The sequence below is a fragment of the Aspergillus saccharolyticus genome (assembly GCF_003184585.1).
Source record: "Aspergillus saccharolyticus JOP 1030-1 unplaced genomic scaffold BP01scaffold_3, whole genome shotgun sequence".
Classification (NCBI taxonomy): Eukaryota; Fungi; Ascomycota; class Eurotiomycetes; order Eurotiales; family Aspergillaceae; genus Aspergillus; species Aspergillus saccharolyticus.
In genome coordinates, this window is record NW_020290613.1 from 384,213 (window position 1) to 400,234 (window position 16,022).

At 51.2% G+C, this 16,022-nt stretch overlaps 5 protein-coding genes across 5 annotated transcripts; 4 read left to right on the plus strand and 1 right to left on the minus strand.

Moving 5' to 3' along the window:
• Window positions 1–550: 550 nt before the first annotated feature.
• On the plus strand, window positions 551–3,962 carry BP01DRAFT_371058 (Ran GTPase-binding protein LOS1; the record flags this gene model as incomplete). The annotated part of the gene is made up of 4 exons (XM_025576647.1): window positions 551–562; window positions 773–3,371; window positions 3,421–3,875; window positions 3,936–3,962. 4 exons carry the CDS (start codon window positions 551–553, stop codon window positions 3,960–3,962), a joined length of 3,093 nt encoding a protein of 1,030 aa, XP_025434814.1.
• A 612-nt stretch (window positions 3,963–4,574) lies between these two features.
• BP01DRAFT_353130 (transaldolase family protein) lies at window positions 4,575–6,540 on the minus strand. The gene is made up of 7 exons (XM_025574097.1): window positions 6,286–6,540; window positions 6,174–6,217; window positions 5,979–6,107; window positions 5,797–5,905; window positions 5,455–5,686; window positions 4,983–5,364; window positions 4,575–4,779 (listed from the first exon to the last, which is right to left on the minus strand). The coding sequence occupies exons 1-7, from the start codon at window positions 6,359–6,361 to the stop codon at window positions 4,705–4,707; spliced, it is 1,047 nt and encodes a 348-aa protein (XP_025434815.1). The 5' UTR covers window positions 6,362–6,540; the 3' UTR covers window positions 4,575–4,704.
• A 962-nt stretch (window positions 6,541–7,502) lies between these two features.
• Window positions 7,503–8,492, plus strand: BP01DRAFT_353131 (succinate dehydrogenase cytochrome b560 subunit). The gene is made up of 3 exons (XM_025574098.1): window positions 7,503–7,661; window positions 7,721–7,811; window positions 7,956–8,492. The coding sequence occupies exons 1-3, from the start codon at window positions 7,622–7,624 to the stop codon at window positions 8,389–8,391; spliced, it is 567 nt and encodes a 188-aa protein (XP_025434816.1). The 5' UTR covers window positions 7,503–7,621; the 3' UTR covers window positions 8,392–8,492.
• Window positions 8,493–11,931: 3,439 nt separating this feature from the next.
• BP01DRAFT_353133 (mitochondrial 54S ribosomal protein mL57) lies at window positions 11,932–13,223 on the plus strand. Its single transcript, XM_025574099.1, has 3 exons — window positions 11,932–12,404; window positions 12,485–12,711; window positions 12,835–13,223. Exons 1-3 carry the CDS (start codon window positions 12,017–12,019, stop codon window positions 12,982–12,984), a joined length of 765 nt encoding a protein of 254 aa, XP_025434817.1. The 5' UTR covers window positions 11,932–12,016; the 3' UTR covers window positions 12,985–13,223.
• A 591-nt stretch (window positions 13,224–13,814) lies between these two features.
• On the plus strand, window positions 13,815–16,022 carry BP01DRAFT_353134 (AP-1 complex subunit mu). The gene is made up of 7 exons (XM_025574100.1): window positions 13,815–13,840; window positions 13,923–14,154; window positions 14,213–14,341; window positions 14,570–14,799; window positions 14,875–15,364; window positions 15,455–15,826; window positions 15,899–16,022. The coding sequence occupies exons 2-7, from the start codon at window positions 14,116–14,118 to the stop codon at window positions 15,977–15,979; spliced, it is 1,341 nt and encodes a 446-aa protein (XP_025434818.1). The 5' UTR covers window positions 13,815–13,840; window positions 13,923–14,115; the 3' UTR covers window positions 15,980–16,022.

The window sequence follows — 16,022 nt, forward strand, 5'->3', positions numbered from 1 at the left end:
GCCCCTTGCCGTTTTTGGGCGGGCGGACCAGCTTTCCAACGTTTCCTTTGGGCCACACAAACTCGGGCCAAATTTCGGACCCTTGACGTTAGTTAAGTTCCTTTCAAGGTGTTCTCGAGTAATATCACTCCATGCTTGAGTGGATGATAATATAAGAGTTTCTTTGAGAAGTCTCCTCCAAATAATCATCTCTCAGCAAAAAGACCTCATTTTCATTGTTTCTGCGTTGTCAGTCTTCTACCTCGTGACGCCTACCCCGTCAGAGCAAAGATCATTATTACCCGGGTGACTGGGTCCAAGTATCTGTGACCTACTGGGCCCCAAACCGATTTTAACTAAACTAAAGACGCACTAGTCTGTCATGGTTCGATAGTTAGAGTCGACTCTCCAGGCTATGACTACTCGCTGCCGCATCATTCTGTCCTAAACCACCACCTCTATCGATCTCTGAACTCCATCCCCCTCCCCCTCCCCCTCTCCCCCTCCTCTCCCCTCTCCCTTCCATTGCTTTCGGGTCCCTCGACTCTGAAGGCAGCAAGGCTGGTCGAAGATGGAAGAACAGGTAAGCGATATTCCCTTCAATTATCGTTTGCTCTCCCACGTTGCGTTGGCCGTTTTGCATCTTACCCGGTTTGCTTTTTTTTTCGAATCCCCACCCCACCATTCCTTCCCCTCTCCGTCTCTGCCTACCCACCCCCTTTAGTCGCTCTTCCATCCCCTCGGAATTGATCTTCACGACTTTCCGGTCCTCGTCATATTGACCTCCTGTTAGGTAGCGAATGCCATTGAGATCGCCTGGAATCCGTCCTCAGACCAAGCCCTCAAGAGTCAAGCATACGACTATCTAAACCAACTCCGCGCCGACCCCTCCGGATGGCAGGTCTGCCTTGCTCTCTTCACTAAAACCCCACAATACTCGGAAATCATACGCCATGTCTCATTGGAAGTGGTCAACAGTGCAGCTCAGGCCGGTCTCCTTGATATCCAGGCTCTGGGATACGTGCGGGATGGCTTGATGGCCTACCTGCGACAGGTCTACGGCCAGGAGAATGCTTCGCCGGATCCGCCCAACATTCAGAACAAAATTGCTCAGACGATCACCTTCCTCTTCTCGGCCCTTTACGCCAATGGCTGGGAATCTTGCATCGACGATCTCCTCAGTCTCACCTTCAAAGGCCCTGCAAGCACAAGTCGCGACAATCCGCTCGGTATCATATTCTACCTCCGTGTCATCAACTCGATTCATGAGGAGATTGGAGATGTACTTGTGTCCCGGTCTCGTGCGGAGCAGGACAAGGCCAACCTCCTCAAAGATCTCATCCGGGAACGAGACATGCAGAAGATCGCCGGTTCGTGGCAAGAGATTCTGTCCGAATGGCGGGACGGTAACGATGTAATTGTGGAGATGTCCCTCAAGGCTGTAGGGAGCTGGGTGAGCTGGATCGACATTGGCCTCGTGGTAAACCAGACCATGATGGATCTGCTGTTCCAGCAACTCAGCCGCGCGCAAAAGGCGGAACTCAGATCCGGAGAAGAGAAGGTGCGCGATGCGGCGGTCGACGTTTTCACGGAAATCATCGGCAAGAAGATGAAGGCTGAGGATAAGATTGACATGATTATTTTCCTGAATCTCGACACTATTGTCACCCAACTCTCCAATAGCCCTCCTCTCAACGAGAATAGGTTCACGTTCAAGTACGATACTGATCTGGCGGAAACGGTGGCCAAGTTAGTCAATATTACAGTCATTGATATTGTACGGGTTTTGGAGCAGGATACCATTATGGCTGACTGCAAGGAGAAAGCCACTGGTCTGCTGCAGGCCTTCCTTCCGCATATCTTGAGATATTTCTCCGACGAATACGATGAGGTTTGCTCGACGGTGATTCCCTGTGTCAGCGATCTCTTGGCCTATCTTAGAAAGATGGCCAAGGTCAACCCAGCCCTGGCCGCTCAGCACTCCTCCGTTTTGCTGCCGATCTTGAAGGCTATCATTGCCAAAATGCGCTATGACGAAACATCCTCATGGGGTGACGAGGACGACCAGACGGATGAGGCGGAATTCCAGGAGCTACGCAAACGGCTAGGCGTTCTGCAACAGATCATCGCCAACGTGAACGAACAACTATACATCGACGCGGTTTCCGAGGTAGTAGGGACCACTTTCGAGAACTTGCGTCAATCAGGTGCTCAACTGGATTGGCGAGACCTGGACTTGGCTCTCCACGAGATGTTCCTGTTTGGTGACATCGCCGTCAAAGCAGGCAGTCTGTACACCAAGGGGTCACCTAACAACCCTGCAGCAGAGCGACTTATTGAGATGATGATGAAGATGGTCGAGTCTGACATACGCTCTTTCACACACCCCGCTACGCAACTGCAGTATATGGAAATCTGCGTTCGCTACAGCTCATTCTTCCAACATCACACTCAGCTTATCCCCAGCGTCTTGGAGAGCTTCCTCCAATTAGTTCATCATCCGATTAAAAAAGTGAAGACTCGCTCATGGTATCTGTTCCAGCGCATCGTTAAACAATTACGAACCAATGTTGGCAACGTTGCTCAAAGTGTGGTGGGAGCTCTGAGCGACCTCCTGGTCATCACCGCAGAGGTGCCTTCGGAAGGATCCGATGGCGATGAAATGTCCTCGGAGGACCATGAAGGATCGGCAGATGCTGTGTTCAACAGCCAATTGTATCTCTTCGAGGCCGTGGGCATCATTTGCTCCACCCCCACAGTACCCGCTGATAAGCAGGTCCTCTACGCACAGTCCGTGTTGAATCCGATTTTCATGGACATGGAGAAGAACTTGGCGCCAGCCAAAGCCAATGATGAGAGAGCCGTTCTGCAGATTCACCACGACATTATGGCTCTAGGCACGCTGGCGCGCGGCTTTTCCGATTGGATGCCAGGTACCAGTTCCCCTGCTGCCCTGCCCGCGCCGGAGGTCTCCGAGGCATTCATGCAGGTATCGGAAGCCACCCTCGTGGCTTTGGAGTCGCTTAAGGCATCTTTTAATGTGCGCACGGCGGCACGATTCGCCTTTTCCAGACTCATTGGCGTTCTGGGGGCGCGCATTCTCCCTCAACTTCCTCGCTGGATTGATGGCCTTCTCACGCAGACCTCATCGCGTGACGAGATGGCTCTATTCCTTCGCTTGTTAGACCAGGTCATCTTCGGCTTCAAGACCGAGATTACAGGTATCCTGGATACTCTTCTGACACCTTTCCTGCAGAGGGTGTTCTCCGGTATCGCGGATCCGACCACTGGCACCGATGACGAAATCCAGTTGGCGGAATTGAAACGTGAATACCTTAATTTTCTCTTGGCAGTGTTGAACAATGATCTCGGAGCTGTCATAATCAGTGAAAGTCAGTATTGACCCCCCTATCTCAAGAATGCATTAAACTGACAAGTTAGGGAACCAACCCATGTTTGACACTGTGATCACGACTATCGAGCATTTCGCGAAAGATATTGAAGATTTCACCACGGCCAAGATGGCTTTCTCTGTTCTGTCAAAGATGGGCAGTTCATGGGGTGGTCCGGACATTGCGCCAGAGGGTTTGAATGGCGCGGCGGGGCAACAGGTCGCTCTACCCGGTTTTGGCCAATTCATGATCAGCCGTTTATCGCCGCTGTGTTGGGCACTGCCTGCGACGCCATCGTTCAATTCCAAGGATGCGCAGGCGAAACAGGTTCTCGCGGAAGCTGGAGCGCTTCAGCGGACCATTTATGCCAAGACCGGTATGGAATATCTGGAATATCTCCGGACTCAAGAATTGCCAGGCATGGGCATGGGAGGGGATCTTGTGGAAGAGTTCGTGGGGGCATTGAGCCGGCTGGACTTGAAGGGATTCCGGCAGTTCTTCCCAGTACGTATTTTTCTCGCCCCAACTCTCACGGGTGAGACCGATTGCTAACGCACTCCGTAGTCTTTTATCCAGCGATTGAGCGCGTGATGTGTGGTCGTTCTATTTTATCATATCCCTTCTCATGTTCCCTGTTTCTCGGCCCTTTTGACCCACTCGATCATTCTGTTTCAGTCCTAGATTCCCCCATGGTTTGGTTTGATGACTGATGTGTCTCATGTGATCATTTACACCGAAGCTCTCTTCCCCCTTCCAACTCCTTCTATCATATAATCACGGCACGCCGTGAACCATGCATCCAAAATCTCCCGTTCGTCGGTATTGAATCTAAAAACTCAGGGCAAGCATGTGCGGCACAACCTCAAATTAGTTGTGCTGCAGGAAAGCAAAGCAAAGCGAGAAAAAAACAAGTATATAGCTAAGTTCGATTCGGCATAAGCATGAATGGGGCGTTCAGTTATATTATATTCCTAGTTCTATCACGCAAGGAACAGGTGGTGAACTGCATACAGTATGCGATAGGTTAGAATAGCATGGAAGATGACCAAAGAATGGAGGCGAGCGATCTTGTTCGTTCATTGTATAGCAGTTATCCGATGTAGGCAGAATACCAGTACTTAGTGTTTAGGCAGGCACGTAGGCTATAGACTGCTCAGAGCCTGTCTTTTGTTCAAAGGACAGCATCGTTGAAATATGGTAAGTGTTGATTCGGTGTGAAAACTTATTCTATCTCCAAACTTAAAGCAAAAGAGAACGCATCACCTGGTTTATATCTCTAACGCATGCATCGCACTATGAGTTAGAGACAGTGTGCTAGATCACAGACTCAGATCTACACACTCCGCTGCATAACCGCCGCCATCAGCTGTACTAGTTTATCCTGCATATCACAGAAGATATTCACAGCCTGAAAAGAAGAGAAAACGAAAATGGTCAGCAAGGAAGACTTTCCAACCAATTGGCGCACGAGAAATAAGGAAAGTAATTTAGGGAAATCATGGAATATAGAATTCTCCCTCCCATAGTCTACCATCCCTAACCACTCCCCCCTCCCTTTGTTTCCACCCATAACAACCACAGGAAAAAAAAGCTGAGAGAGACGAAACATACCTGAACCAGCTTCCCCTCACTCTCTCCGCCCGCATCCCTGGTAAATGCCAACCGATACGCAGCCTCATTATTCACAAACGACAGCGGTGACTTCGGGAGTTGTCCGTTGTCGGTGTCGGTGTCAGCATTGACGACAGGGTTGGTGGCGTCAAAGAGGGAGGCGGTAGTAGTATTAGTACTAACTCCAGCCTCCACCCCCGGCAGCGCAGCCAGTTGCTGGAGTAGTCCCGGGGCGATGGTGATGTGGTGCACGCCTGCGAGGGCGAGGATCTCCGTCGTGGAAGTCAGGCTGGCGGGGAGGACTAAAGTGCGGCTGCCGATTTGATGGTAGTAAGCTTGAATTTGGGGGCAGAGGGGGAGGAGTTTGGCGGGGTCAGTGAATCTTTATGAAAGGTTAGTACATATCGTTGGGTAGGGGCTTGGGGGCTGGGGGGATTGAGGAGTTGGGGCAGACACCCAACTTGCACCTTACCCCGGTTCAAAGTGGACTTTCAATTGATTCACATAGGGGGCTACATAGGTGCAATTGACTTCTGCAGCCAGGGCGGCTTGGGTTAGGGTGAAGAGGGTGGTGGCTAAAGTGCGGACGCCGGCTTGTTCGAGAGCTCGACACGCCAAAAGGCCTTCCCAGGTGCTGGGGATTTTGATGCAGATGCGGGATTGGGGAAATCCCGGTTGCAGGTGTTGGGCGAGTTGGATTATTCCTGATTGTGTGGTGTGAGTTCGATGTCTGGGATAGCATGAAGATTACCAGCTTCAAGGTAGATATGTCTAACGGGAGGGGATGGATGGAAGTAGGTTCTGGGATACATACGCAAGGCGTTGACGATGGTCTTCTCGGTGGAGTAGGAGTAATAAGGATTGGTTTGAATGTGGATGTAGCCTTTGATATGAGGGGCGATCTTGAGGGCAAGTTTGATCATCTGGAATTGAGCCATTGTGTCAGGTGCAGACCAATTTCGTGGCGCAGGGTAGGTAGTAGGGCAGATTACGCACTGCAATCTCGACAGCCAATTCCTCCACGCTGGGGCCAGGGAATCTGGGAGTGAGACCCATGGCTTCCGAGACTGACTCGGAGATGAGGAGGCTGTGTTCTGGCTTGGATAGCTCAAAGAACGCGATTGCCTGTATGGAGTATCATCGTTGGTGAACAGAGAGTCACTGCTATCTGGGCAAGTAGGCGAAGTATACCTGATTGGACGTGCAGTCCTGAAAAGGACCGAAGGTTTGGGCGACTGGCCACAAGGATTTGATTTAGACCATAAGTCCTGCCTATAGTCTAGTGATACAAAGCTGTACATACCTTGCGCATCCATCGTGTCGCAGTCGACGATGGTTCTCTGGCGGAGAACATCCAGGGCTGTTTGGGAGGTAGCCATTTTGTTAAGTTGGGACACACGAAGTACTAATGGCTGATGGTAGCAAGTTGATCTTATCGAGCAGATGGATGGAGAGCAGAAGACGCAAGAGAATGATGCAGCAGTATGATGGTCTGATCACTATGTATGTGTAAGCTTTGTACGTGCAACAAAGAGGGGCGTTCTTTCATCTGATAGCCCCATCTTTCCCCTCACCTACAATGAACCACTTCAAACTGGCCTAACATAACTTACTGGACTACTGTACCTGTGCTCTCCGCGTCATCGCTCCGCAGCCATTTAGCCTAAATCGGAGTAAGGTGGATCACCATGGCATGTCTACGTACGGGGTGATATGTGTTTTATCCTTCCGTTCGGACCGACAGCTCTCTCGCCGTCAATACAGTCTTCGGTAAAGCGACCATTCACTGGCGAGTTGGAAAGTGATAGTGCTGGATCTGCGGCGGTAATTGCATCCCGTTGAGATTCGCCGCTCTTCAGCCCTGACAGTGCCGATATCAGATTGTGCGCAAAGCCATACTATGAACTGCTCGTACCCATACGCAACTGATATGCGACTGGGTTTACTCCTCGAATGGTTGGCCCTTCGAGACATCACTCGAACAATATTCTCGGCCAGCAATGTTCAGGTGTCACTTAAGCACTGAATGGGGGCAGATAGAGAGCATAGTGCCCGAACTGAACTATTCTCACCCTCTCCGAGTTGCTTCAATTTACAAACTACAGCATGTAACCCTGATATGAAACCCTTTCATCTCATTGACGAGAGACAAATGGGCGATTAACGACGGGACAAGTCCTTCTCAGGCATCTCGTTGACCTCTGCGGTAGCGACAGAATGCCGAACCAGTGAGGCCCTGCATAACACGTTAACATCATCCCAAAATGGTAGACAACGCGCGCGGAGACCCTTAGGAAGAAAAAGAAGAAAAGAAGAAGAGAAGGGAAGAGAAAAAACACACACAAAAAGAAGAAAAGAGCTCGGAACGGGTTGCGGGCGGTGAGGGTATGGAAGATGGATCTTCCGAGTGGTAATGCGGCACTGGTGATTGGCCCAGATTTCTCCCTCCGGATCCAGTCCCGTGACCTGGAGTCGAACCCGAGGTTGTCCGTCCCGTGATTCCGAACCGTTACGAGAGTCGGGAGTTCGAGGCCACTTTCTTTCCTGGTCGACTACGAAGAACGACGTTCCCTTTGCTGTCAGATCTCTCCAGCTCCTGCACCCTCGTCAGGTCTTATCAGTCATCTTCACGCGTCACAATGCTTTCCCAGAAGGTTGCCCAGCAGTCGCTGCGTCGGCGTACGTTCTTGCTTCTCGACTGCGCAGCCATGGGACTCCGCTAACCGATTCGTTTGCAGTCGCCGTCCAGCAGCCCTACGCCCTGCGTTGGTCTTTGATGAACTCCGTCTCCCCTGCTGCCGTTGCCCTTGGAAGAAATGTTCAGATGAGGTGAGTTGTCGCGCCGAAGGTGGATTGGGGGTGGCGATTGGCTTTGCGATTGGGCGGATTCCGCGCTCTCATTTCCGATGGCATCAGACGAGACATGTGGGGATATATAGCACACGGCAGTCACTGATCACGACTGTATGATAGACAAGCCACCACCAGCACGACCACCTCCGACCCCAACAAGCTCCTTGCTGAGCAGCGTCTGCGCCGTCCCGTTGCCCCCCACCTTTCCATCTACAAGCCCCAGATCACCTGGATCGGCAGTAGTTTGCACCGTATCACCGGTATCGTGCTCTCCGGTGGTCTTTACCTCTATGCGACCGCCTACCTTGCCTCTCCCATGCTGGGCTTGGATCTCGGCTCCGCCTCTGCCGTTGCTGCTTTCGGTGCTCTCCCCGTCTTCGCCAAGGTCGCACTCAAGGCTACTATGGCCATGCCTTTCACCTACCACTGCATGAACGGTGTTCGTCACTTGATCTGGGATACCGGTCGTGGTCTCACCAATCCCCAGGTCATCAAGACTGGCTGGACTGTGGTTGGGCTGAGTACGATTAGCGCTTTGATTCTTGCCTTGCTGTGATTTGATTGTGCAATACCTTTTGATTCCTGTTCTTATAAAATGTTCTTCCTGCAATATATTCAATAAGCAGTCAATGGATGGCTGATTTGTTTTCTTTGAGACATCTGGTGTCGGACTACTTGTCATGAAGACGTGACATACGAAACTAACAGTAACGGTGATGGCGTACCATATCGTAGGGCAATACGAATTACACTGATTCTGGTGGTCTTGACAAGATTGTGAACGGGAGAACGAATTACACTGCTGATAAAGACGAAACATCATCTTCTGACTCTTCTCGCCAACATGGTAGCTTCACCAATTCAGTTCTCCAGGAACTTTGCAACGGTAACGCCAGGAACCCGATACATGGTCCAGTCTATAGTAGTCGATCCATTCCAAGTCTTCAGTATTCCATACACGAATTCTTCTGCTGATGATGTCTGCGTCGCTGGCGTTGCTTGCACAGCCCCAATGCTGGTCACATTGCTACGGCGCGCCAATCTCTTCGTCTTTCATAAGGTCAGTATCAGGGCTTCATGTCTTCGGTCACCTGATGAATATTGCAACTCGGAGTGAAAGCGTTGTCCTGACCTATATTGAAAGTCCTTATTGATCTCATGCAGGACTCGGCGGTGGGTTCGGAGGAAAAGGTCGAGGCGAGGGTGGATCATGGACAGAACAGTTACTCAAGAGTCCTCCCTCTCTGTTGATCTCGACCGGATAGAGGTCTGAGTCTGAACAGATTTTGGACCGGAAGTTGCACATCGGCCAAGATGTCATGTTGCTCTGAAGGGATGAACTGGACGGGCAGACTGCGGATTGCTCGGGGTATTTTAGAGATGGGATGATAGGAGACTCCTGATGTGACTTGAGATCGCGGACAATTCAAGAGCGATTTGGCTGCTGGATTCGAGTGAGGCGTAAATGAAGAACAAGATATGCTCACTTACACGAGTGTCTGATGAGAAAGCCCGATAGAGCGCGTCACAACCGCCCTTTTATACTCTCATTCTGGACTTGGAGACCGGGTCAAAATGGCTTCTGGGTCGTACACCGCTATACTGTTCGACTCCCGCTTCTCGGCAAGACGCCGCGTGGGATATGACATTTCCATTGAGCTCACCATCATCATCATGGACAATTGATAGATCTCGATGAGTCTCCCGCCTTGCCCTGCAAGGGACCGACGGAAGTGAGTCGTCTCAGATGTCGGACAGTGTGCGTGCAGCCGCATATCTCAGCTGATGCTTACAGGCAGTACCTCTGGCCACTCAATGACTGAGGATCGTGATAATCAACGTACTTTCGGATTGTCTAAAGCAATGCCTCTCTTTGCGGAACACTTATCGAAGCCCCTCATGTCTGTTGTCATGGCAAAGCAAGTTTTTATTAGCGCTTAAACGCGGTCATGGTCAATGGTGGACTAATAATTATTCTCTCTTTATCTTATGGTCAAGTCGATGGTGGCATTCATAGTGAACAGCTCCTTGAAGATGAATGCCAGATCGACACTTAACCACCCCGCACCTAATACAATTCCGGCAGCTTGGTCCGAATTGTGGCTTCAAAGGTTACCGGGGAAGCAGGGGTTGCGTTCGCTTTTGCATAGATTGGGTTCCGGGAAATTTGCTCTTTCACAAGGGTATATAGAGAGCCCTCGGTGAAAGAACGGTCAAGTCGGAAGTACTACTAATATGCGTACTTCGTGACAACATACTCAGCGACTGCGCGATCACAGTTGATGCTGAGTCTGAAGCACTGGCGACCTGTTACTAGTCACTATGCTTCCTGGAAATGATCAAAATTGCCCCAGCAAATTGCCCCAGCTCGTTTCACTATGGAAGTCCTATTGGAAAACAGCCCAGGCAGGCGTTGCTGAACCTTGAAACAGCTTTAATATCTTGAAGCGGTCTACAAACGGTATGATTGCAGCTTCGAATACATGGATGCTTTTGTACAACTCAGGCAGCCTGTACGAAAGGTCTATCGGCCGTAGACACGTGGATGGACTCCTGAGCTCCTGAACTCGACCTCAAAACACAGTGCCTCTCCAAGTCCTTCTGCTCGTGGCAGATGCATAAGACCGTTCCCAGCGAGGTCTCGAGCTATTTTTTCTATGGTTCGATACAGGGTAGCTACTCATAACCGGGAACAGTGCTTGTAATGGGCTTTAACCCTTCCATTGAAAGACACCTTGTGTAAACCAGCTTTTGCTGGCTTCTGAGATCATTGGACAAACAGGTTGCGCTTCTGTTTCCCTCAGGGAGAGTGCTGCTGAGGATGGGTCTAATATACCAAGCAGGGCATTGAGTGAATCCCATCTCGGATTAGTTCGAGAGGGATCCGAGGCTTGAGGGACTCATCCGTCTCCTCTTCGCCTTACTCTTTGAAACATATTGTCCAGATTTGCCAGTGTGACACTGACTTCCCTGGAAAATGGAAGCTCCCGGCCGTCAATAATTCCTGCAGGGGGCAGCCTCGAAATACTCTGCTCGAGAGGCTCATGGTATCTCTTTTATTCTCCATCTTGACCATGAGGTATACTATACTCTTACTGATGATTTTTCTGCGTCGGTCAAGCCCTTTTTCAAGTGCCTGCTCGCGACTTACAGGACGCAGAACTATGCAGAGGCTTTTGAGTGAGCCCTTCCTACGTGTCCATCTGGGGATGACTTTACTCCTCGCTGCACGGTTGAAATGCACAAGGAAGCGGACGAACAAGGGTGACACGGAAACTGCACCGAAGTTCTGTCATCCGATATTTCGGCTCCTGCGCGTTACACCTACGGACGGAGTGGGAAGCGATACACCCCTGTCAGGCCATATTGCGGTGTAGGGTTCCCTGCAGGAGGGCGTCTAAACTCGGCTGTTTCTTCCTGGGTTTTCCCATGTCCACCTGCAAGCAAGCAACAGCTCTATGTATTTGAGACGTTATTTCTACAGCCTTATCTGTCAACTTGGGAGTGCTTCGCTGATTGGTGCTGTTTCGTTGCATCTATTTGCCCGAGTCCGACCCGATCCACTGCAGCAAAACTCGGGAGCTAAACGGGTTCTTGCGCCTATATCTTCCTTGGAATCTCGGCTTTTTTGTCGGGAAGAGAAGAGCTTGGCTCATGGGGAAGTACGTAGCCTTCCGTAGGTTTATGATGATACTACATCCGTTGGTATGCAGTGGGCCTAACGTCTAGGAAAGAAAGACTGATCAATGCCAATATCGAAGTATAGCCGTAAAGATATAGAGAGCCGGTGCCGGGTTCCGACAGCTTGGACTGGATTATGAGTGTCACGGTGATGCCGGAAGATGTGTCTCAGAAAAGCTGCCTAGACCCATCATTTCGAGCTATAGTTCCCTTCAATAGGACAAAGAAACATGATTTGACTGTGGTTACTGTGGAAAGAAGAATAAACCAGAAGATATACAATGCGATGGGTAGTGATGGTGATGGCTGGATACAGGAGAGAGCGCGGGAGAAGGGCGCTAAGCCAAGAACGAACTAGCGCATCTCCGAATTCTTCCCGGAGTCCATCATGAATTATAGTTGTTGTTGCCATCGAACTGTGCAAAAAAAAAGCCCCGGACTGGCGACCCCTCCTCTCACCTCCTCCACCACTCCCCGGATCCCGGTTTCTCACATAGTCAATGGCTTCGACACTTCCCACTCGCGCGGTGAGGACACTCTCCGGTTCCGCGTGCCGCACCTTCGCTCGCTCCAGCGCGATTGAATCCGCTCTCCTTCCGCGGCGAGCCCTGTCGACATCAACGGGGGAGGCCCCCACGAGTCAGTCAGATAGGCCGCGGTGGTCGTACACTCCTGAGCGTGCCAAGGCACCCTTCAGCCTACGCCTTGATTCCAAACGCCCGGCCTGGTATGTCAACTCCGATCCCAGCAAACTCGATGATTTCTACCTGCGCCTGCTCGGTCCTGGGGGCGACAAATTACTATCGGATGAGGTCAAATGGCTTGCCGTGACGCACAAGAGCTTTGATCAGGGACGGAGAGGTTACAACGATCGCCTCGCTTTCTTAGGTACGTATGGAGGGTGGAATGAACGGGGATTCTCGTGATGGAGACCGGTGGCTAACCGCCCGATGTCTTCTTGTCGATAGGTAAACGCATCGTCAAACTACAGGCTTCGCTGGCCTTGGTGCAAAGTCCAGCTCCCAGCCCCCCTACTCGGGATTCCTACGGCCGCAAGCCCTTCGAGCATCCCGACCTGGAAGGCCTGGCCAACCTTTCCTACAACACCAAGAACTTCATGACGCACAAGGACAAGATGGCGACCCTGGCGCAGAAATATGAACTGGAGAAAGTATTGAGATGGTCTCCTCGGCTGGTGAGTGGATTCGTGTGTGTCCGAACAAACGGACGCCCTCTCCCCTGCTCTTTATTTTGCTACAATGGAGCGCAAGCGCGTCGGTAGTCAGGGCATTGCTAACCGGTGCATAAACTTCTTCAGCCTCTTGACCTTAAAGCCTCTGGACTGGAACTCATTCTCGCTCACACGATGTACGCTATTATCGGCGCCATTGCGCTGGAGAAGGGCGGCGAGGTCGCCAACAAGGTGGCACGTGAGCGGATACTGAGTCCCCTGGGTTTCCAAATCTAGGAGTGAAGTCGGGAGGAGGAAGGACCGATTGATTTCTTCGGGGCAATTATCGCAGGGAGCATATCAAGGCGTTTATTATCTCTTTTTCTTTCTACTGTTGGTCTCGGGATTTTTGTTCCCATGGATGTTTCACTATATGTGCTGGGGGATCATCATTTTTCGTTCGACCGTATATTATGTACTTTTACACCACGACCTGTGCTATATGGAACTGCAAATACCAACCCGCAAGATCTCTTCACTCCGCAAGTGTTCGCAACGCAGTCCCTAGCAGACACGATCGACATATACGACTTATTGAAAAAAAAAGGGATGTACGGTTCCTCTGACACCGCCCGAGTAACAGTAAGCAAAATACTCGGCCAGCTCTTATGGAACCCTCGAAGATACGATGCATAGTCTTCGCACCTTGGTATCGCAAGTTCAGTAATGGAAAGCCGAGAACCACCAACAGAATGTCAGATAGGACTCGGAAATCGCATCAGAAGCAATTTACACTGGCTTGCACTGTCTAGAAAGGGCGTATGGTACAAAAAAAAAAAAAAAAAAAAAAAAAAAAAGAGGAGAAATGGCCGCAGCTGGCGAATTTAAATGTGCTAGCAGCGTGCAGCGCTAGACTACTTTGAGAGTAGGCTGTCTTCTCAGAGAGACTTAGCGACACGTGCTCTGATGCCTGAGGCTTTATTACTTACCCTTACCATCCAAATGTATAGAAATGCGAAGATACGAGCGGGTCTGGCGTAAGATATGTATCAAGCCTGACGGTCAGCAGCCGCCATCCAGCCCATGACAACTTACAACAGTATCATGAGGCATCATCTTTGCATTTCCTGGAAGTCGAACTAGCCATTGCTCGGTAAAGGCCCTCCTACGCCATTCTGCATTGCTTCTATGTTCTCTTTCATACATAGCATTTGGCTAATCTGGTCCTCTCTCAGCTTAATATATACTCTCAGTTCTAGTTCCAGCATGTCGAGCAACTAGTGGTCTGGCTGGCCTCTCCCGTGAATTCGCCAGCATCTCGCTCCCGCTCCGAATCCCCTTCCCACATCTCCTTCTCCTTGAACGCTCGCGCGCTCTTGACCACCTTCTTGCTCCCCCGACGTCGCATATTTCCCCTAATACCTCGCCATGGCGTCGGCTATTTTCTTCCTTGACCTGAAGGGCAAGGTACGTTTGCCTCTGCAGCTCCTCCGCATCCTCCCCTGGTACCTGACCGTCTTAGTAGACCCTTCTAGCCCGGAACTATCGCGGAGACATTCCTATGTCCGCGGTCGAGAAATTCCCCATCCTCCTCAGCGACGCCGAAGAAGAAAGCTCCGCCGTCGCCCCCTGCTTCTCCCACGAGGGAATCAATGTACGTATCGGCCTCCACTGCTGCAACGGCGGCCGCTGCTGCTGCTGCGCGCACACATGCACCTCCCTATTTACCCCCCGCCGTTCCCCGCAGCCCGCTCGCTGGACTGCTGGCTTCGCATCTCCACGGCCACCCCCACCATTACACTACAATGCACACTCGCATGCGCATCAAACTACGATTGAAGCTGTAGTTGGGACCGTGTTTGTTGATTGATCATGCATGTAGTACCTCTACATCCGTCACAGCAACCTCTATATCTTGGCTCTCACCAAGAAGAACACCAATGCCACCGAAATCCTCCTCTTCCTACATAAGATCGTCGAGGTCTTCACAGAATATTTCAAAGTGCTGGAGGAAGAAAGTATCCGAGACAACTTCGTCATTATCTATGAGCTGCTCGATGAGATGATGGACTTTGGATACCCGCAAACCACGGAGAGCAAGATATTGCAAGAGTAAGTCTTTGGCCGGCCAAGCCCCAATAGCAGCGGGAACTGACTGAGACGGGCCCTCCTGCCCCGATTGCTCAGATACATTACACAAGAATCACACAAGCTCGAGGTTCAAGCCCGACCACCCATTGCGGTCACCAATGCCGTCTCCTGGCGAAGCGAGGGTATCCGCTACCGCAAGAACGAAGTCTTCCTCGATGTTGTCGAGTCCCTCAATCTCCTTGTCTCCGCGTCTGGTAACGTGCTGCGATCGGAGATTCTGGGCGCTATCAAGATGAAGTGCTACTTGAGTGGAATGCCGGAGTTGCGACTGGGTTTGAACGACAAGGTCATGTTTGAGACGACGGGCCGTGCCACCCGCGGCAAGGCCGTGGAGATGGAGGATGTCAAGTTCCATCAGTGTGTCCGACTCTCGCGTTTCGAGAACGACCGCACCATTAGCTTCATCCCTCCGGACGGAGAGTTTGAGCTCATGAGCTACCGGCTGAACACGCAAGTGAAGCCGTTGATCTGGGTGGAGTGTCTTGTTGAGTCTCACTCTGGTTCTCGCATGGAATACATGTTGAAGGTGAGTCTAGACGAATTCGCCATACCCTCTACCTGGGCGTCGTGGTTGGCGCTTTGTCTCGACTAATAATTTCCTCCGCTACGACTATAGGCCAAAGCACAGTTCAAGCGCCGCAGCACAGCCAACAATGTAGAGATTCTCGTTCCTGTCCCAGAAGATGCCGACTCGCCGCGTTTCCGCACTAACATCGGAACCGTCCACTACGCCCCCGAGAAGTCGGCAATCATCTGGAAGATCAAGCAATTTGGCGGCGGCAAGGAGTTCCTGATGCGCGCCGAATTGGGTCTTCCCTCCGTCAAGGGCGACGACGAGCACGGCGGTGGCATGACCGGAGGCTTCGGAGGTAGCATGGGTGGCACCGGCCAAGGCAAGGCCAAGCGGCCGATCAATGTCAAGTTCGAGATCCCCTACTTTACCACCAGTGGTATCCAAGTACGGTACTTGAAGATCACAGAACCCAAGGTACGTTGCGGCCTCTTTATCCATCTTGTCTCGAAAGACTCCGCCGCTAATTGGTTTGATTCTCTTTGATAGCTACAATACCCCTCTCTCCCTTGGGTACGATATATAACCCAGTCGGGCGACATCGCCGTCCGCATGCCAGATGTACAATGATGTATAGCGTCTCTTCCCGTTCCTTCCCTCACCACCTCGTCTT